Here is a 21,069-nt window from a genome sequence, read left to right as displayed (position 1 = left end):
ACGGCGTCTCCTACCGCGGTTAACGCCAGATGGACAACGCGACGAGCGAGTTTCTCGCAAGTAAGGTGTTGCGCGGACGGTATTAATATGCGTAGCGGATGCGGATATTCACCAATATTGCCTAATCGAGCTCGCAAAGCGAGCTCGTTATTATTAATGTTATTTTGTAGCATATTTTCAGCATCGTTGATCGGTCTGATATGGTTGAAAATATTAATACTTTTAATATTAATACAAAATATTAATATTTTCAACCATATCAGACCGATCAACGATGCTGAAACTATGCTACAAAATAACATTAATAAAATAGCTCGCTCGCTTTGCGAGCTCGATTAGGCAATATTGGTGAATATCCGCGTCCGCTACGCATATTAATACCGTCCGCGCAAATTGTCTATCTCTCGTGTAGTATGTATACTTCTCTGCGCTTACGAACGTTGTTTCTTTCGCGGAGTTTAAATTGGCCGCTTCACGAAATTTACAACAGAGATCGTTTGTAAATTAATTGTTCTAGCTTCTCAAAGCAACTCGTATGATTAGATATTAAAAGTTATCGTGCTTTTAAAAGTTCCCGAATATTACTGTGATTCACTGTAGGTAATTTCCTGCGTCTATCGGTTCGCTCCGGGCCAGAAATACCACAGAAGCCCGTTCATGCTCGTCGTGCCGATCGAGTGTTAACTCAATCCCCGGCGTACGCAGACCGTCAACGATATCGTTTAGGACTTAACGTCGTTATACACTGACCGTTCGAACAGTTCCGCGCATTTGTCACAATCACCGGGATCCGCTGTGCCAGTTTCATCTGCTGCCGCGTCAGTGATTTATAATACCTCGCGCACGCCTGATTCCCCCTACGACGATGCATTCCGCGGCCACCGGAAGAAAAAGATGCTTTCATGCCAGCTCACATAGGGAAATCGTCAACGTCGTAATACACAAAGTCGTTGAACGCGGAACAATGTCCGGATTCGAGCAGCTGGCTTCCATAAGACCGCGTACGCTTCGGACATGGTTTCTAAACATTTGTGAAATTGTTTAAAGAGGATGTTTTCTTTGTTGTTGCAGGATATTCTACGTCTCCCACGATAGCCACGATTTGAAAATTTTTAGCTACATTGCTCGCGACGGGAGCAGCAACACCTTTAAGTGTAATGTCTTCAAATCTAGCAAAAAGGTAAGTCCTCCTTGTGCACCTGTTGCTACCATAAATTCATCAAATTTCAAGCAGAGATTGCTAGAGTATTTCGAAAATATTTTGTTGAGACTATTCCGTATTCTCTATTTCTATAGCTGTAGATGTAAATAATTTAGCTTGCTAAAGTCAAGCATAACAACTACAAAATTAATATTTATTCAGTCTGTACTCAGTACAAACTATCTAGTCTGATAATCTTGTAATCATAAACTTTAATAAGAAAAACAGGAGAAAGTTGGCTATTGGAAAAATACATAGATGGTGTCTAGGAGAAGAACTCGGAAAAAGGGCTAGGTAGCCAAGATGCTAATGGAGTTTCCCTATTTCTCTACCTCAGTTAGGAACATGTGAATTTTTCTCTACTCTAAACTAAATAATATATCTTTATGAAACTTCATAGACTTGTTCGTACACATTTAAGTTATATTCCTGAATTTTTGTACACTGCTATCATTACAAATTATCTATTTTCGTCAAGTTCTGCTAAGCTCACCCTACAAGAAATAGGTGAATAATCACTACAATTCTGATGACAACAATGTATAAACATTCCCGAATGTTCCTTGTACGTATACACAAAAAATAAATCTACAAAGTTCCATAAAAGTATAAAAAGACTTAAAGTATAGTCTGAACACATCCCCCTAAGTGTTTCATGGAATTAGCTACAATCTGCTTTCTAAAAATACAAATATCGAACGAAAAATTGCTTCTACGCAATCTCGACTGGAGAGAGAAAAACGTGTTGAAGTAGGTGTCTCTCACAATGCGTTAATTCCGTTTCGTCGCAGTTCTGTGCGATTATTAAGCCGTAATATTATGTCGCGCACGTGCGTGCGCCCGCAGTAATTCACGTAGCCCAGTCTGTCGCCTGGCATTTTATCAACTCTCGCTATTGTAACCCTATAAATAACCACGTGTCCCTTTCTCCTTTCCTCCACACGTACACCTCTTATTCATTTTTGCTTGTATCCACTTTTCTGTCACGATGGCGGTCCCCCATTTCTCGATTTCTTGCGCGTGTGCTCTGTGTTTACTCGCCAGGTCACCTTCAAGCACAATTCCTTGCAAAACGTACCAGTGAATTTTTAAGACAATGCTTTGAGCGAATCAAATTTAGTCACAATCTGCGAGGTGCAAGAAGGTAAAGATTCCTGATTCACTGGAATACTTTTTATTTTTAGGGGGTTCTCTGATTTCTTGATAATACAAAGATAGGATTTTTCAGTAGTCGAAAACGCTAGACAAAAGATCGATCTAAACCGCGATCGCCCCAAAAGTCCTATTTTTTCGTTTACGATAATTTGCGTTATTCAAATCGTATGGTCGAATATTAACCATGTTATCGTCTTTTTAAAACTGTTCGAATATTAGTGGGAGTCACTGTACATGTTTCCGAATGATGCAAATTATGTTTGAGGGGGATTGCGGCCTAGATTGATCTTTTATCTAGCGCGTTTGACTACTGAAAAACCCCATCTTTGCATTATTGAGAAATGAGAAGGCGCATCCCGTACCCTTGCAATCCTGGAAACGAGAGTCTACCCCCTCAATCTCGTTATTACCAGTTAACTCGTCATACTCAATTAAAAACTTAAATTCTTACAACGTCTCTGTACAAATTTATAACGAGAAAAATGGTTTGATTAACAGGTTGACAGGAATCCTTTGGATTAATACAAACACTGTTTTACGTCTCTATTTAATAAACCATGTGGTACAGATGCAACGAATTTTATAAGAAAGCAGAGCACCTTGTCTGCGGGTTTGAAGCGATACACCTGTGTTTACGGAGATTTTATCGCGATACATAAATTATACTGTGCGGGAATAAATGTCGTACAGAAGATTCGAACTTTTAAGAAAAGGGGGAGCCGCAGACGCCTCCGTGGCGCAAACGGCTAGCGCGTTCGGCTGTTAACCGAAAGGTTGGTGGTTCGAGCCCACCCGGGGGCGAATCTATTTTTTCAAAAATTTCGAATCAGAGGAAACGACGTTACGATCGGCACCTGGTCCGATGTCGAGAGAACAAATTTCTGGAGCAAACAAGAACGGTTGCTGTTTCGTTTGACTTTTGAAAGCATGTGGAAAAAAAACTAATTCGCCCCCGGGTGGGCTTGAACCACCAACCTTTCGGTTAACAGCCGAACGCGCTAGCCAATTGCGCCACGGAGGCGATCGGTATCGTTTAGTTTCTGAGAATTTGTAATCGGCTGACTCTTTCTGCACATTTATAGTCGCTGCACTCGTGGATAACCATCAAAAGCATTCTCATTCTTCTTTTGTATTTCACTTTTATTAAGGAAAACTGAATCACTCCTACACGGACAATATGAATTTGATCAAATTTATTAGTGCAATTTCACGTTACCTGCTCTGTTAATTTACAATCTTGCACGTGATACAAAATTCTTATTTTATTAGTATCCTAATCTATAGTTTCCTAAATGTCAGCCATGGGTTCTAAGAAGATTTAGGGGTGCTTTAAATTTTCAATTTTGTCTTGTTTTATTTCTGCTATTATCAATCCAACGTATCTACTATTTTTAAAAAATGGTATATAATAATGGATGGATTCTCTCAATTGCACCTGTCCCCAATTTGCCACATTAACACGTTGACTGCCGCGTGTATTATTTTCTATACACGAACAATAACTTCGTTCTGGGCGTGTGTATGCTACCAGGGCACGTTTAGAATAGGTTTCTTATGGGGTGGGATGGTTGGTGTGGCATGGAGTATCACACATAGCAACTTAGCCGAATTCTTTTTTTTAAATATAAAAGAAATACAATGTTATTAACACAAAATAGCGTGGACTGAGGGACCTTTTTCAAAAATACCCGCGGCAGTCAACGTGTTAACACAACAGTAAAAAGTCTATAGTAAGTTAGAATGGAAGCAGAAACCATTAAAACTGCACCCTCTTTCTTCCAAGATAAAACAGAGTACGATGGTTCACGTCGTTCACAAATAAATAATAAAAACACAGTTCACATGTAAAACGTACACCAAGAAACAGTACAAATCACGTGAAACCGACAAAGGGGAAATTGAGGGTAATGTAAGAATAGATCACAGAAAATATCAATGAAATGGTACACAACTTGAATTTCATTAAACAAAGAGTTCTCCTCGGCGGTTTCTGATCAAATCTGGTTGGATCTTCTTTTCTCTTCAGTGCAACCAAAAAGAGCAGGCGGTCTATTCTAATCGCAAATGTTTAAAACAACCTGTCGCGTATCTCTTTTTATTCGCAATTCGGCTGCGCGAAAGAGTTACATTTCACGAGCCCGATCACAATATGACTCGTAAAAGAGTAGCCGGAATTCCGTAACAAAATTCCCGCGGCTAGACCGTTGCGTAATCTTGTATTTTCAACCAAAGAATCACTTTTGCGAAAATTCACCTGTTTTGAAACAAAATATCGCGGCCACCGATCCTCCGATCATTGTGCACACAAATCGTCTGATCCGGACTTGGGACATATGAAATCATTCTTTTTTCTCAAAGGCTTCGAGAACTACTATTTTAACAGCCTGCTGGTGACATAATATCACCGCCATTGTGAATAATATGCGACCTATCTTACAACCATTTTTATAATTACTAGACTGCGGATCTTTATGCAAAATAAGAATTGTCCGCACTCGCTGCAAGATACAGCAGCCAATTAAGAACGTCTTTCTTCTCTTAATCATTTGAGTATGTTGAAAGTAATGTATTAACAGTTTTCGATTTTTAAAAATTTTCTGCTGTTTCGAATTACAAGTACCCATTATCATCATAACGCATAAAGATCCGCAGTCTAATAATTACATACGATTTTTCTATTGTTCCTAACACAGTAGCTGTTCATTTAATTAATTCGCCAGAAACTGAGTAATTGAATGGCGATTTTTATACTCTGGGTTAGACCCCGACCTGGAATAAATCCTTAGAGAGTTTTATAATAAATCCTGTTGTCGCGAGCAACTGGATTAAGATAAAGTATCCCAGCGAATAATGAGTAAAACCGAATAATATCGTCGCTGTTGCGAATCAAATATGTAGATGATATTTTTATACCTCACAGATACCGACAAAATTTGATTCACTGAGTGTATTATCTTAAAAATTCATTGTTCACTTGTAGCCAGGCGTTCTGTGCAACAAGCAAGATATATCAGTAGAGATCTATTCACTAAATTGAATTCGTCTCGCAAACAGTTGACCAATGCATCGTTTCCGTTTCGCAAAGGAATGACGAGCACGAACTGTTTTGTTGCTCCCAGACAATCTGTCAGAGGAATATTTACGTGCTGGAGAATTGTAAAAGGAATTCCGGTCATCTTCCGGCGAAAATTTATCCGCGGACAGATGAGTTAATGGACCGGCGGTTCCTCATTCTTCGGTGCCCGCGCCCCGCGAATTCCTCTGTCGCAGACTGATGGCGACGGAGGACGATAAAACGAAAACACGACATTACAAATTTATGTTCCGGAACGGTCGGCCGCTTTATCGTGGCCATTCCAAACCGAGAACGATCGCGACGAACGAGAAATTCGTGCGACCGTCTTATCAGAAATGTGGACCGCTGCAACGACGGCTCTTGTTCCTTTTATTGTGCAGAGTGTCTCGAGATGCCGGGGTAACAACGTTGACAGCAATTAGCTGGCCAATCGCGAGAACATTAAACGTTTATCACTGTTTTCATTTGAATTTCAAGCAGAGCAGAACGATTATCTTTGCGAGAGGTTCGAGAACGTATTTTTCATTTCTTTCACGGTTTCGTTCAAATGATTACAGATATTACAGCAAAAAGTTATCATATCATTCCCGAACGTGATATGCTTTGTTAAATAATTACGTAACTTCTGTTGCTGTCTTTTGTCCTAGAAGATTTTGTCTCGAAGTTTTCCACACGGTATGTTCCGGAAGTTCTCAGATTTTTTACGGACATACTAGCAGCCTATAAAGTTACGGTGGTACTAATTTGAACCTTTCTTATAGTGTCCTGCAATTTCCTTATTTCACGATGTTCATTTGTTCTATAGTATCGCGTCGTAACGAATTGCTTTATTCTAGACGTTGCTACTATTAAGACTTGTCTCCCATTCTACCTCTTCTCCTTCTACAACGTTGTCCCCCCTTTCCTTGAGGATTTTTAAACACAAAATTTTATGCGGAATTTAAAAATTGTCTTGGTATTGAATTATTTCTTTTTTCAACGTTCGAGTTCACATTGTAAAAGTATTTCCTAATGACGAGTTAATTCATCATCCTCAACATGTTAATTCTAAGCCAATCACGTGTCATCTGCAAGACTGCTTTGTTTAAAAGTTTCGTATCAATTTCAATATTGATAGATGTCCTCGTTATAACATCAGAAACAGAGATGAATGCTTAAAGTCAGTGTGATCAGAGAAAATTTTTTTTTTAGCGGTGGAGAGGAACCGCATAAAAAAAGGCTCACTTAGAAAATATATCAAAGCTTTACGAAATAGCGAGAAAGTGCTTTCCAAACAAAATAAACGATTAAATTACTCATGGAAACATTTTTAAAAATTTTAATTTCTCATTTTAAACATGGAGAAATTTTCAAAATGTATATAATTCAATACATATACAGGGTGTCCTGCTGTATAACTATTAGGTTTAGGACATATGAAGGTCAACTTTTTAGTCAACTACTCAGAATTTGATACTCTATCGATCTATGGTATAAAAAATAGGATAGGACATTCCATTAAAAAAAATCAAAGTGACCTTGGAATGTCCTCCACCACTCCACCCACAAGAAAACAATTGATACTACGTAATGTAGCCCGTCATACCAAACAACTTTTGTAGGAACACTTTTTTGATAACGACAACGTCTTCCGAGATATTCTGCTGTTCTGATATTCACATACCGCATAAAAAAATCGCACAAAACAAATCGCATAAAAAAAACACCGCACAAACACAGGTTTGACTGTAAAAATGATTTCATAAGAAATGGTTGTATGCAATATCTTTGGTGGAGCACGTATAACAATAGGAACCGGACAAAGTCTAAATAAAATCAGTCTTGTAATTTTTATAAGGGCAAATGTACCAGTTACTTTTAAGGCTCGCGGTAGGTTTAATAAAATCAATTGGAATAAAATCAATCTTGTTATTTTTATGAGGGAAAATGTACCAGTTACTTTTAAGGCTCGGTAGGTTTAGTGTTAAAGTAATAATGTAATAGAACTGGTAATACAATTTCTGTTTTGCGATGCTTACTTGATCTAAATAAACGGCGATTTAAACAAATGCAGCAGGGCTCTCTGGTCGAACATTTTGCTCGTTTCAGAACGTTGTTGAACACAGATGGGGATCGTTTATATTCGACGCGGTATCGTATCACTCGTAACCGTCCAGGTTGCCCCGATTTGACGCAGTTGTGCGTCACGCGTGTTGTCAAGACGTTAATTTTAACTTATACAGTCAGTTTGCAGAAGATGGGTAATAAGCTACATTTAAAAATATTTTGTGTAGCAACAATTCTCGGCCAGACTGCCGGCCATGGATCGTTGAACGCGTCTAGCCAGTATATTAGCCTCTTAAAATATTTTCAGGAACGTTCATATGTATTTCGAATCGACAGAATTATTATTTCTGGAGACTTTGACGACCGCTTGCCTGGACGAGTCACCGGCTCCTTTCGCTTTTGCTACGATTTCATCGAGCACCTATTTTTGTGATATTAGAGATCAATATTTTACTAGACAATTCATATAAATTATACTTGTGATTTTTATATCTCATATGAGTAAGGCTCGCAATAAACATGATCTATTTAAATGCTAAAACTGTGAACTCGACTTGTCATTTTTAGGCTGCGGATAATTTATGTAAAATCAAAATTGTTGGCATCAATTGCAAGAAACAAGAACCATGTAGATTTTCTTCTTTAACAATCTTGATAAATCGAAGACAATGTATCGACATTCTTAAATTTTATTAATATTTTTACTGTTTTAAATTACTCGTTTCTATCATAAATGCATAAATCAGAAACTGAATAAGAAACATTCGTATTTTCAAGTTTTCATGCTTGCTCCTAATTCTGACAAAATTTTCGCCTACCCGAGGAGCAGAATTTCGAAGTTTCTTTTTAAAAATTCTTTTTACGACCTCAGGCTGCCGTCACGCTACTCTTCGTCATTCGGGGATCGACAAATATTTTGGACTTCTTTACAGCGTCTCGTTTGTCATCGTTCGCGAAAGTATACGATCGAAAATTTGCATTCCTCGGGGTACAAATGTCCGCGACTCTAATTTAACCTTTTGCAGTTGGAGCTATTTTGAGTCGAAAATCAAACATTTCAAGAATAATTCCATTCAATATCTTTTCATTTTACGGATTTGCAATTGATATAATACCTCATAAAATATTTAAATGTTCAGTAATTTATTTGATACCAACATACTTAATAATGTAAACAATATTTTGAATTGAATTTTTAGTGGTGACTCAGAGTTACCACTCGAGAGCTAAGGGTTAAAAATTGTTCTACGCGCATCGAGGCTTGGTTTCGCGAGAAACAGTACACTTTACGGTTATGTGGCGTCCAGGTTGCACATCAAAGAAGTTTGCGGTTGTATAATTTGTCGTTCGATAAACAAACGTCGTTGTTCGAGCCCCGAAGTGATTTGGCTTTCAAGTCGAAACACGTTCCCGCTAAAAATATACAATTCTCGGAATGAATTAAGCTTTACGCTCGAGATTTACTTGTCGGAAGTCTCTTGTCCTTTTGTCAAGTGAATAATCTTGCTCGATATAATTTCAATTGACGATCTTGCCTAAAATTGCAGAGATTACGTCGCAGATCCAATCACATGTTTGTCGGAAATGTTTAAATCTTAAGATGATACTCTATATTTACATTTTTACTGTGGATTTTCAATCAACAAATTAGGGGAAAGATATCAAACGTTTCTGAAAAAAGAAAATTGATGAAATTGTCACATTTCTAAAAGTTATAAATTATTGTAAAATTGAGACACAAAGGCCACGTCGGACGCAGTGCACAGCCTTGATAGTACATAGCCTTTGCTGTATACATAGTTACGTCTCGACAGATTCATACAATATTTATAGAAACTGGATATGATTCCAGAAATGTTTAACTAGCTGTCGGCTGCCTTAAATCTTGTTTCTTCACGTCCATTTGTTATTGTTATTTTAATGAAATGAGTAAAACGAGTTGATTTATAATATTATAGAAACAAAGTTTACTGGAAATTATAATTGAAAAAACTACTTCGCTGCAGAGTGTAGAATCAATTTAACGTTGATGAAAATAGTTGGTAGAAGACGAGTTAACTCGTCAATTAAAGCAATGTAGAAAATGAAATGAACTTTCGAAATTTCATGGAAAACAAATATTGCAAAAGGTACAGCAAGTTAATCGATTCTTGAAGAACTTCGCTAAACTAGGACGAGTTAACTCATCCCTGAGAAAATTACTAGGTAGAAACTAAGACGATTTACCTCGTCAATGAAAGTTCACGGGAAGTCAAATCAATTAACTCGTTATTTAAGCGTTGCAGAAGATAAGACGAGTTAATTCGTCACGAAGCATTGCAGAAAAGATGACGAGTGAACTTGCCATTTGTAAGAACAACTTGTAAAAGATAAAACTAGTTAATTAGTAGACAGCGGATTTTATGCAATTTACGACAAGAATGAGTAGGTGTAACTCGAAACAGTGAAAACACTAGAAGAATTCAAAACCACTGTTATATTATTTTCGACCTGTTAATCATACTAAGAAAGAAAATAAATTTTTATTTCACTCCAGTTGATTGCAAACCAAGTAGAAAATTTTTATTTTGCATAAAGATCCGCTGTCTATTAATTAGAGAAGGTGAAAAATTCCAATGACGAGTTAGCTCGTCATTGGCTTTACCTAAATAGCAATAACCGAGTTAATTCGATATCGGAAGACTGTGTGGGACGGGTAAGGGAAAGTTCACTGTGTGGTCATTGAGAAGCGTCTTTAGGCGTGTCGAGTATACTCGTCAGTGACATTTGATGCCAGCAAGTACGTCTTCTTTTCTGCACCTCTATTCGTCGTTTCATTCCGTGTGTTGTAACAAGAACGGTTTGAGAGCTCAAAGTACCCGGCACAACAAGCTGAGCTTTCAGAACGCGGAAAGCGACGCCTGAAATTCGTTCCTCGCGTTCCGCCGCTCCCATTTGAAGTATCCTTCAGCGGGGGACGCGAGCGCCGGTAATTCGGTCGAGGGATTCTTCCGGCGTACTCGTGTCTTACCCGTTCTTGCGCGCTGCAATCGCGACGTGACTCCGAGAACACGCTGCAATGAATCTCCTGTTGTCCCTTTTTCCGTGTTTTCTTTCATCCCCCGTAACAACGTTCAGTAATATTAGCCGTTCCGTTGTTTGTACTTCTCTCTCTCTCTCCCGACTTCTATATTTCTTCTCAAGTAACTCAACTTTACCTGTTCCGACAACGTTTGCTCGCCGCCAATGTTCTACCCCATTTGACCGGTTATTCTCGTTCCTATTTCACTGCGCCCCTTTGCTCTGTGCTAACAGGGTTTCTCCTCGCCAAAAGATTTCTTCAACGAAATTCTTACCTGTTACGAGAACGATCCGTTGCAAGGAAACAAGTTTTCTTTGTGTTACCAACAGTGACAGTGATATAATATTTACAGTTAACATCACACCTACCGAGCACTAAAAGCGACAAAAATGCTTACAAAAATGACAAGGCTCTATTTTTATTATTATTATTATTTAAATTGAAGGGAAAAATATATTTTGTTGACTGAAAAATAATAATTGTTTTTCCAATGCACATTGCTTCTAGTACTTTGCACTAAAAGCGATTAAAATCTTTTGCTTACAAAAATGACAAGGTTCTATTTTTATTATTATTATTATTTAAATTGAAGGGAAAAATATATCTTGCTGACTGAAAAATAATATTTCGTTTTCCAATGCACATTGCTTCTAGTACTTTGCTAATTTGAAGATTTGTTCGGATAATCGAGGTTCCACATTAAACAAGCAAACACGATTCAAACTGTTTCGTGTTTGTATCATTTTACTCGGAAAACTGTCGCCGCAATACTAATCAAAATTTCATACAGAGAGAACTAATTAACCCCTCGCCGTACTTTGACGAGCCAGACCCGTGATGAAGGTTTTGAACAAAGTCTATCAAATCTGAATATTACGCGTTTCATTATAGATGAAATAAAATATGATTCGTTTGTAATCAATATTTAAGCATTAAAAAAATATACATTTTCTTTTCCCTTCTACGACATTTTTCTGCATAAAGACGTTCTAATCACTGTAACTGTAAAAGAAAAGTTACGGCAAGGGGTTAGTTAATCGGCATTATGATTTCTAAAAATTGACATGTTCAGCATTACGAGTCTTCTCTTCCCGGGTCCAAATTTTCATTATTCCGGGCTGCAAAAAATCGGGAGAAGTTCCGAGATACTTATTGGAGTAATTTAATGTAAAAGTATCTAAACAAAATGTTTAAACAATTCTATATTCTGCATTTAACGGAACCGGTAAGAGATCAAGGAAAAGTACACATGCACACACAAGTGACGTTTCGGTGCCGATGTTTCCACAGACATTGCGATACCGTTTTCCAAACCACGTTGCTTCCTTTCCCGGACGGGCGTGTGCCGAAGAAACAACTTGATCTCACAAGAATACATTCGAACAAGAGGGGAAGGTGGTATCAGGGATCGGACGCCACGGAAATGCCATTGAGCGGCTCGAAAGCAGGAATATTAATGCGCTTATAAATAAACCGGGGGAAAAATCCAGGCAGCGGCGAGATGCGCGCGAGAGAGAGAGAGAGGGAGAGAAAGAGCGGGTGGCGTGGACGCCGCTTCTGGTTCGACCTCTCCGCCGGCGCTCTGCTATCGCTCGAACAGCATCCGCGGGGACCGAGCGCCGCTTAGTTCTCCTCCACCTGTCCGCCGCGTCGAAATACTCGACGTTTTCGAGTATTTCGAGAATACGCGGCCTGTCCTCTTCATCTACACCGATCCCTCGGTTCTCCACGCGACGTTCTCACCTGTGATCCATCCCCTTTCTTTCCCATTCCCTCTTTCCTCCCCCAGTCTCCGTCGACGCATCAAGAGCACTCCCGTTAAAGAACGGACAAAGTTCGAGCACCCCGAGAAGAACGGCCCGAAGAAACATTTGCGAATTCGGAGAAGTCCGCTGAAGAAAGATCGTCGAAGAACTTGAAGAAGCTGTTAGAAAGTCCGGAAGATCGTGGAAACTTCGCGGAGAGTTCGAGGACTTCTCGAACCGGAATTGAAAGAAGATCGGAACGCGGCCAGGATTTGCTGGAACCGGAAACGGAGGAGCTGTAGAGATTGGCCCCGCGGAAGAAAGATTGAACTAGTTTGCGGGACGGTGATGGAAGGAAATATATATGTATATCGCCGGAGATGACGGGACCGGCGAATTGAGTGCGACTCGAGGCTCGATCGGGCAGAGTTAGGTTTGAAACTGTCGGGGGGGAAGATAGCGGGAGATTGGGGAAGTTGTGCGAGGGGTTCGCGGGAATATGAACGACTCGTGCGGGAAAAGTTCCGGGGCAGCAGCAGCGTCCGAGGCCGAGATAAAAACAAACACGGCGGCGGATGGTTATGGGTGTGCTCTCGTAAAGCGTGCTAACGAAGACGGAGCACTGTGTAAACTTGAAAATAATTGGCTAGATGGATTTCATTGAAAGTAACCGGGGGAATTGCGACCACGTTGAAGAATTCGAGACCGACCGGGAGGTGCGTCGGTGCAATCGGAAGAACAAGATGTACAAAAATAATTCGAGAGAGAGAGAGAGATTGATGCAGAATTTATGGCGGCACTGTATCGCCGTGTAGCACGTTGGTGGTCGGGTTTCTTAGGTGCTCGGTATCCGCCAGTGAAAAAGTGATTAATTGATCGGCCGGTTGGTTGCTTTCAATGTATTTCGGGAAGACTAAACGCCGGATGAGGAACGCCAGTTCCGAGTGATCGATGTGGGGACAAGATTTCGGTGTCGAATCGAATTTGTCAGTGTCGTTGATCTGTGGATCTTCTCCGTTCGTGCTCTTATCTCGCCCCCTCTCACCCCGTTAATCGTTGCTGTATTTTTTATGAAATCAGTGTGTACAATTACACGGGGGAAATTGGTAGCTCGGTTTTATCGGGATTTTAAGTTTGTACTCGTCGTTTATACCGCTCTCGTGATTACGTTAACCAATTTGGTAAGTGACGTATCGATTTCGTTTTGATTAAAAGTCGCGAACTGGGGTATACAATTTTGAGCTCGTGCCTCCCCGATAATCCTGGCGGAATTGAAACGAATGTTCGAACGCCGAGAGTTCGACTGATTCGCGAGTGGTTACGGTCACGGGTTGCTACTGTAGGCAGCGCGAGCCTACTCGGTCGAATATTCGCGAGAGTGCCCACGGGGAAACGTGCTGTTCCGAGGAACAACTTGATTCCCCGCGATTCCGTTTCCGTTACTGCCTAGCTGAAATAATACGATGCTCGAAATACCTGGAGGATCATCGACGCGAATGACGCAACCAATATTTTGAAAACCACTCATACGCTGCCCGCGCCGAACACGTTCGACGCACTATTCGGGATGGTACTGTTACGTGCGCGGAGCGTGTAATCATTAACAGGAATCGACTGACAGAATTTTTTTAATTGGCTAATGAGAGCTAAATTCGTCGCGGAAAACGGAGTGCGAAAGCTATTGTTACTATATTAACAACAAATAGGCAGTAGCCTTTATGATTACAATGTTCTATCATATAGAATTGTAAAACATCGGGAAAGATGCGATAATAATAATTATAAACAGACTGCGGATTTTATGCATGTATGGCGAAAATTAATTGGCAAATTTTAAAACAGTGAAAAGGTTAAAATAATTTGAGAATATCGATGTTATATTCAATTTATTATAGTTATTAAAGTAAGAATGAAATTTTTATTTGTTTTATTTACTAACGCAGATAATTTTGAATAAAGATCCGCAGTCTAGTTTAAAGAACACCACGCATAAAATTAATCCAATTTTCTTTGCACGATATAAAACAATGCAGAAGGTTTCAATTTTCTCCAAAAATCGTTTCGACAGATATTATTAACGTTTCGATTCCCATATCAGTCATATATCGGTGAATTATTATTAAATATATTCATATACGAGTTTCCTTCTGTTTTCCACGTTTGCATCTCCATTTTCATTGTCCATTATATAAAAGACAAAGTAAGGGAAAGTTTCTTGAAACAACCAGAATGTTCCTCACTTATCTCAGAATATTCTTACATTTGTATCTCCATCTTCATTGTTCATTGTATAAAAAGAAACAAAGTAAAGAATTTCTTTTGACAATTAGAATATTCCTCATAATGAAAATGAACAAAAATGTTAATATTTTGGATGACATGCGAATCTTCTACGTTTCACATTTGGACGCTCCAGGAATGAAAATGTTCATTTCGTATAATTCTTTCGTACATCAATTTTTGTAAACGAGATTATATTCTTTGACGAAACGCCTGCAGTCTGTAGATCAGGCTGTAGAAACGAATTCGTCCCCGATTGGAATAATTGCGAAGCGAATGCGCGCACGCGCTCGTTGGAACTGGAAGAGCGTTTGTGAACGAGATCGCGTGCACTCGAACGTGAGGTACGCGTGTTATCACACCGTACGTACTTAATCACAGGCGAGCGTGCTCACTCGTGTTACGCACGCTTGTCTAATCAAAGCAACGTACTACCCCCATCGTTATCACTAATGACCGCCGTCTTGGGTCAAGTTCGAGATTCATTATGAATGACGGAGGGGGTTCACTGGCACGAGACCGGAGTCATGGGAGGTTCGATATCGGAATTACTCCAACCGATTTTCTCGTTTCGAGGGGATAATTATAAACCCCCATTTGGCATAATTAATTAATTTACGTCACAGAACATTACACCTGAATCTATCAATCCTGGACCGATAATAATTCTACATCCATTTGATAATTAATCTAAATCTCTAGTAGTTCTTTCAGCTTTTACACTTGCGAAATTAATTCTGGACACTCTTACATTTTTACTTAAATTTCGCATTTATTCAAACTATTTAATATACAGGGTGAGTCACCTAACGTTGCCACCTCAAATATCTTTGTTGTTTTTAAAGCCTAAGTATGAAGTCTACAAATAAGGGGCTTCGAAAATTAGTGAGTGATTAACGAGTAGACTGCGAATTTTTAATGGTTAATGCAAAATAATAATGTTGTGTGTATGTTATGGGGACTAGGAGCTACGTAGAAAGTTTATACGTGCATGGGTAATTTTATTAGACTGCGGATCTTTATGCAAAATAAAAAATGTTCGCATTGATTGCAGGACACAGGAGCTAAAACAAAATTGTATTCTTCTTTTAATCATCCTATTAAGCTGAAAATAATACATTGATGGCCTCAAATATTTATAACATGTGCTTAAAATTGTATGTGGCAGTCTAGTAATTATAGTCACTGAATTCCTAATGAAAGGGACTACCATTGGAGGTGTTTAAAACAGGGTGCTTCCATTTAAAAAATGAAAGTGACCTTGATATCTCGAAAAAAATCACATAAAAACAAAAATATTTTTGGTACATCATGGGACAATTCGTGTTGCCAGGCGCAAAAACAAAAATAACACAGTTTAGATTTTCTTAAATAAAAATTTTAAAACATTTACAAATCAAATCATGTGAAAATATTAAGTATCAACATAGATTACAATAAAAATAATACGGTATCAATTTAGCATAGCAGAATATATATATTTTCTGCACAGATATGAAATAAAAAATATTTTTACTCAGTGTCCAGAATTAATTCCACCAGTGTAGATCATGGTATGCCCGACTTTTCGGGCCAAATACCCCACTGTGAGGCATTTCAATTTTTTTATTTTTTACTTACTGTTTTTGCTGTTCAAGAGAAATACAGAAAATCACGTGTGTCCGATTAAGAGTGAAACATCTCTATAATTGAAGATAGAGAACAATTCTATTCTGCAGAAAACAGCGAAACTATGATCGAAGGCCACGAAGAGTTGCGAAGCGGCCGGGCAACGCGGCCAAAGATCACAAGCGAAAAAAGAATAGTGTTCGCGCGCTCGAGCTTATTGAAACGTAACGATCTATCCACCGGACAAATAAACCGGCGCGCGGTGTTCGATCAGGCTGTTTGCCGAGAGATTATCCTTGCCCGCGAATCCGATTTCTTTCTCGAATCCCCTTGGCTTGCACTTCGTTCTCACCTCATGTAAAAATACACGGCCGCTGACGAAACGTGTTTACCGACCGAGATTTACGACGTCAGGTCAGTGACGTGTGTCCCATTTTTTCGTAAAAAATCGCGCTTTTGATTTTCTTAATGCTTCAAGGACTGCGCCACTTTCTGCCGATTGTGAAATCGGTCGAGTCACTTGTTGCTTAACCCCTTGCCCTACGATTTATGATTTTACAATTTGAGTCATTAAAACTTTTCTTGTAATTCTTAATTTTCTAAAAATGGAGAAACTTTATACCTATTGTACGCCTACAGTGGACGTACAAAGTATTCGTACATCTTTTAAAAACTAATAACTTTTTTATAATTGTATCAAACGACCTGATCTTTTGTAATCAATTAGAAGCATTGGTTTACGAAATGATATGCGAAACAGATTTACCAAAAATATAATCTACAAGATCACATGCAAAAATAAAAAAGGCATTTTTTAAAACTGTTTATCTGGGCCTTCAATGAAAATTTAAAATATATGTTTTGTAGATCTATAGTAGTTACACACATGCTGAAAATTTCGTCGAAATCGATTAACATACACGCGAGCTACAAGCGGTTAAAAATTGTAAAAATCGTAGTTTTACACGACTTTTCATCAGTTTCCTGCGTCAACCGATTTCGTTGAAATTATCAGTAAAACGCATATTTTAAATTTTCATTATGGGCTCTAATAAAAAAGTTATAAGTGCCTCTTTTACTTTCTCATTAATTCTTAGCAATTGCAATTTTTTCAAAATCTTCTTTGCATGTCATTTGGTAAATGAATTCTTCTAATTGCTCGAAAAAAGTCAGGTCGTTTGGTCCGATCCTAAAAAAGTTATACTGTTTTAAAGTGCGTTCAAATACTTCCGCGGTTCACTGTATGGAAAATCTGCTATCGTTCTGAAACGTTTTATGAACATTAATTCACTTATTAAATGGTGTAGATAATTAGATTTATTTAGTGGAAAATATGAATAAATATAACATACAAGATCCACCACAGAAAGATATACATCAGGAAAAAGTTAGCATTTTGTAAAGTTCTCTGTGAACAATTGAAATTCCTGAAACAGTCATTGTGTTGCACAACTTTCTCCGATGTTTCATTCATTCTCTTTATTTCTCGTCGAAGAACGGTCTCGCTTTTATGAATAAAAGGTACCACCGCATCGAAAAGAACGGGCAAAGCCACCTGGCCAAGCCAGCAATTCCCAGTGTCAGGATCGGGAGCAGCGACACGACATTCGCGTGACACAGGTCGACGTTTACAGAAAGAAGTCTCGGCCGTGTTGCGTCAAAGCGTCGAAAACAGAGGAGAAAGATAAATACAAGAGAAAAAACGATTTAACTAGTGCACAAATCGTGGCAGCGAAACGCGCTCTCCTTTTTCTCTGCGGTGTAAAATGGCGACTGATCCTAATCCCGTGGTACAGTCCGCAAGAAATACTAGCGGGGCCGATAATAAATTGCGGCTTCTGTGAACTCGTTGCTCTTGCCGCGTGTTATTTTAGAAAATAAACCGTTGTTTGTGTTCCCGGGTCCGATGTGTTTCGCGTGTCTGCTTGCCTTGCGGATACCGTGGAAACCGGAATGCTTGGACAACAATTCCCTCTCCAGAAACCGAGGGAACCGATGATCGAAGCTCGGCGCGGTACTCGAACCCGAAGATTTACGCGTGTACGAGATTAATTCTCCGTCGGCGTCGAGAGACGCGTTGCAAACACCGCTTCGACGGATCCTCGCGGATGCTTTTCGGTGCAAATAAACGATTCGTAGTCGTTGCGACGCTCTGGTCGAGCCGTGAAACGACAACGGCGCTGTAGTGGCATCTAAACCGAGCGAGATTTATCGGGTAGTCTGCCAGTTCGGGTCCACCGGCCCGCTGTTTATAATTGGATTCGACCGAGAACACTGTGCGAATATCGATTCATCCCATGCGCGCCGCGATTCTTCTTCTGCAGTTTCATCGCGTCTTCCATTTAGCTTTTTCTTAGAGCTGATAGACTGCGAATCTTTATGCAAAATGAAAGTTTTCCAAGTCAGTCGTAATAAGTCAGATAATAATGTAGTTCTTCTAATAACTTTAACAAGTCAAAATAAGGTAACAATGTCGTTAACACTAAACCTACCACCACCGTTCAGAATCACCGGTTTCAGATTTATTAGTTTACAATTATTGAAATAATAAAATGATTTTATAAGAATTGCACGTATTATAGTAGGGGCTGCACAAAGTCTAAATAAAATCAATCTTGTCAGTTTTATAAGGGAACAGTTACTTTCAAGACTCGGTAGGTTTTGTGTTATATTGTTTCAATGCCTTTAATGCATCAAATCCGCAGTCTAATGATAAAATCATCACAGCCACTTGACGAGTTTACATTAAAACAGTTACATCGTAATGCTGTTATTTTCGAAGAGTATTTCATGAAACATTAAATTGCAAATGTATGTTTAACAACACTAGGGACAACACGGTCATTTACATTACATTTATCCGAAATAAAAATGTTCTGCATCCACAATGCGCATAAAGTCCGCTGTCGGCTTATTGTTAATATAATTATTATACAGTTTGGCCCACCCAAAATATCTTGAATTGCAATGATATAAAAAATATTTTCTGTGCAATTCTTTGAAAATGAATTTCGTATTTAATTTTATCAGTTTTTGACATTAAAAGAAAAACAGAATTTCTTCTTGGTTTCTCTTGCCTGTAATTGATGCAACCAATTTTTATTTTGCACAAAGATCCGCAGTCTAAACCTTTGGAAGATTTTCATACTTTCATAAAATTATAAAAAGTTCTGTCAGTCGAGTCAAACGATTTTTTTCTGTTAACCCAACTCCAATACCATTGAACTCACGTGTTCGTTAAACAGAACACATCTTGCAACAATTTTTCCATTTAAATACTTCTTAAGAAAATTGGATAACGAACAATTCAACGATAGGAGTGGTCACAAATGACTAGCGACTTATTGTGATAAAATGCATAGTGAAGAAAAAGGGAAAGCTTGAGAGAAGATGCCATTCGAAGAATGAAGTGCACAGCGTCACACTGAGACCGTACGGTGTTAATCAATTACGAATGCAACGCGGAGCCCCGTCTTCCCAAAAATCAATTTTCGGTTCACGTAATCATTGCAGCAGCCGAGCAAACAGCGCGGAGACACTGGTCTCTAAATACGTCCTCCTTCGCACCCAGTAGAATGGTGGTAAACGATCCCTCGCAATTAGCGAACGGAGCAGCAGCAGCAGCAGCGTTTCCTCGGCCGGGCTGCATCCAATCAAGCATGTAGAGAGCTTGAGGAACGGTGGCCCAGCTGGCGAAGGTATAGAGTTTCGTCTAATCGTTCGTAGCTGGTCTACGAGCAAGATAAGAGCACGAGAGAGCAGTAAAGCGGGGCGGGAGCGCGTGCCGTGCGTGTCCGTGCCCGGTGCTCCGAAATGCCTTTGGTATGACGCGTGTGCACGGCATTCCGTGAGAGGAAGTGGCTCTAATAAATCTCAATCACGGGATTCAACGTCTGTCCGCTATGCTGAAGAATTCGACGACCAGGCAGGGAGCGGCGGGTGGAGCAGAGGTTCCCTCATCAACAAATCCCGGAAGTACCTCCGTTGTGGAAAGCACGCCGAAGCCGCGGAAGAAGCTGTCCTTCAAGGAGCCGGAGATTCTGAACTACTTGAGGTCGAAGAAGCCGTTCTCGAAGCCGAAGCCGAAGCCACGGCCACCGCCGCTGCAGCTGACACGCGCGTCGCCCACCGTCGACTTCAGCTTCGATGAGAACCCCTTCGAGGAGGAGAACGATGACCTCGAGGAGCTCGAGGTAAAGCCCGTGCGCTATGTCGAGACCGGGATCGTTTATGGGGTAAGGTGTCACCGGCGATGCTTGAGTCGACGCGACGCGACGCCGCGCCGGGCGCCGATTCATGGGAAAATGCGCACGAGCCGCAGAATTCGCGAGACATAAATTACGCCACCGTTCTTTTTATAGATGATCAAATTATTGGAGCCACTCGACTAGTTTACATTGAAACGATCAATTTTTAGGTGGAAGTCTTGCAACACTGAATTCCTGTTATTTTTATCAGTAGGGCCTTGATTATATCCAAACTTCCGCTGTCTGAAGTCTTCAGTATCCCAACATGCTGAAGATACTTATAGATGATTAATTTATTGGAGCCATTTCTTCTTTTTATAGCTGATCAAATTATTGCAGCTATTTATTATTCTTGTTATTTTTATTATGTGCTATAGGACCTCGATTATCCAAACCTCCAGTGTCTGAAGTCTTCAGTATCCCAACATGCTGAAGATACTTATAGATGATTCATTTATTGTGTGGAGCCATTTCTTCTTTTTATAGCTGATCAAATTATTGCAGCTATTTATTATTCTTGTTGTTTTTATTAAGTGCTACAGGACCTCGATTATCCAAACTCTAGTGTCTGAAGTCTTCAGTGTCCCTTCATGCTGAAGATGCTCATGGATGATCAAATTATTATTGGAGCCACTTCTTCTTCTTTAATA

The 21,069-nt window shown here is 39.5% G+C and overlaps 1 protein-coding gene and 2 non-coding genes across 9 annotated transcripts in view; 2 read left to right on the top strand and 1 right to left on the bottom strand.

Annotated features, from left to right (window-relative positions):
* The window catches only part of LOC143212298 (carboxyl-terminal PDZ ligand of neuronal nitric oxide synthase protein), a 63,588-nt gene that overhangs the window by 32,993 nt on the left and 9,526 nt on the right, over window positions 1-21,069 (top strand). For 2 of the 7 annotated variants that reach the window (XM_076430921.1, XM_076430920.1), the window contains exon 6: window positions 1,072-1,180. In XM_076430921.1, the coding sequence (XP_076287036.1) occupies window positions 1,072-1,180 (109 nt within the window). Of the gene's footprint in view, window positions 1-1,071; window positions 1,181-3,376; window positions 20,366-21,069 lie in introns of those variants that run through there. The other 5 variants (XM_076430927.1, XM_076430926.1, XM_076430925.1 and 2 more) reach the window with 5 other exon arrangements.
* Trnan-guu (transfer RNA asparagine (anticodon GUU)) lies at window positions 3,084-3,157 on the top strand. Its single transcript has one exon. It is a non-coding gene; the product is annotated as a tRNA-Asn (tRNA).
* Window positions 3,304-3,377, bottom strand: Trnan-guu (transfer RNA asparagine (anticodon GUU)). The gene has a single exon. It is a non-coding gene; the product is annotated as a tRNA-Asn (tRNA).

The sequence above is a fragment of the Lasioglossum baleicum genome, chromosome 9 (assembly GCF_051020765.1).
Source record: "Lasioglossum baleicum chromosome 9, iyLasBale1, whole genome shotgun sequence".
NCBI lineage: Eukaryota > Metazoa > Arthropoda > Insecta > Hymenoptera > Halictidae > Lasioglossum > Lasioglossum baleicum.
This window is presented reverse-complemented; position numbering and strand designations above follow the sequence as displayed.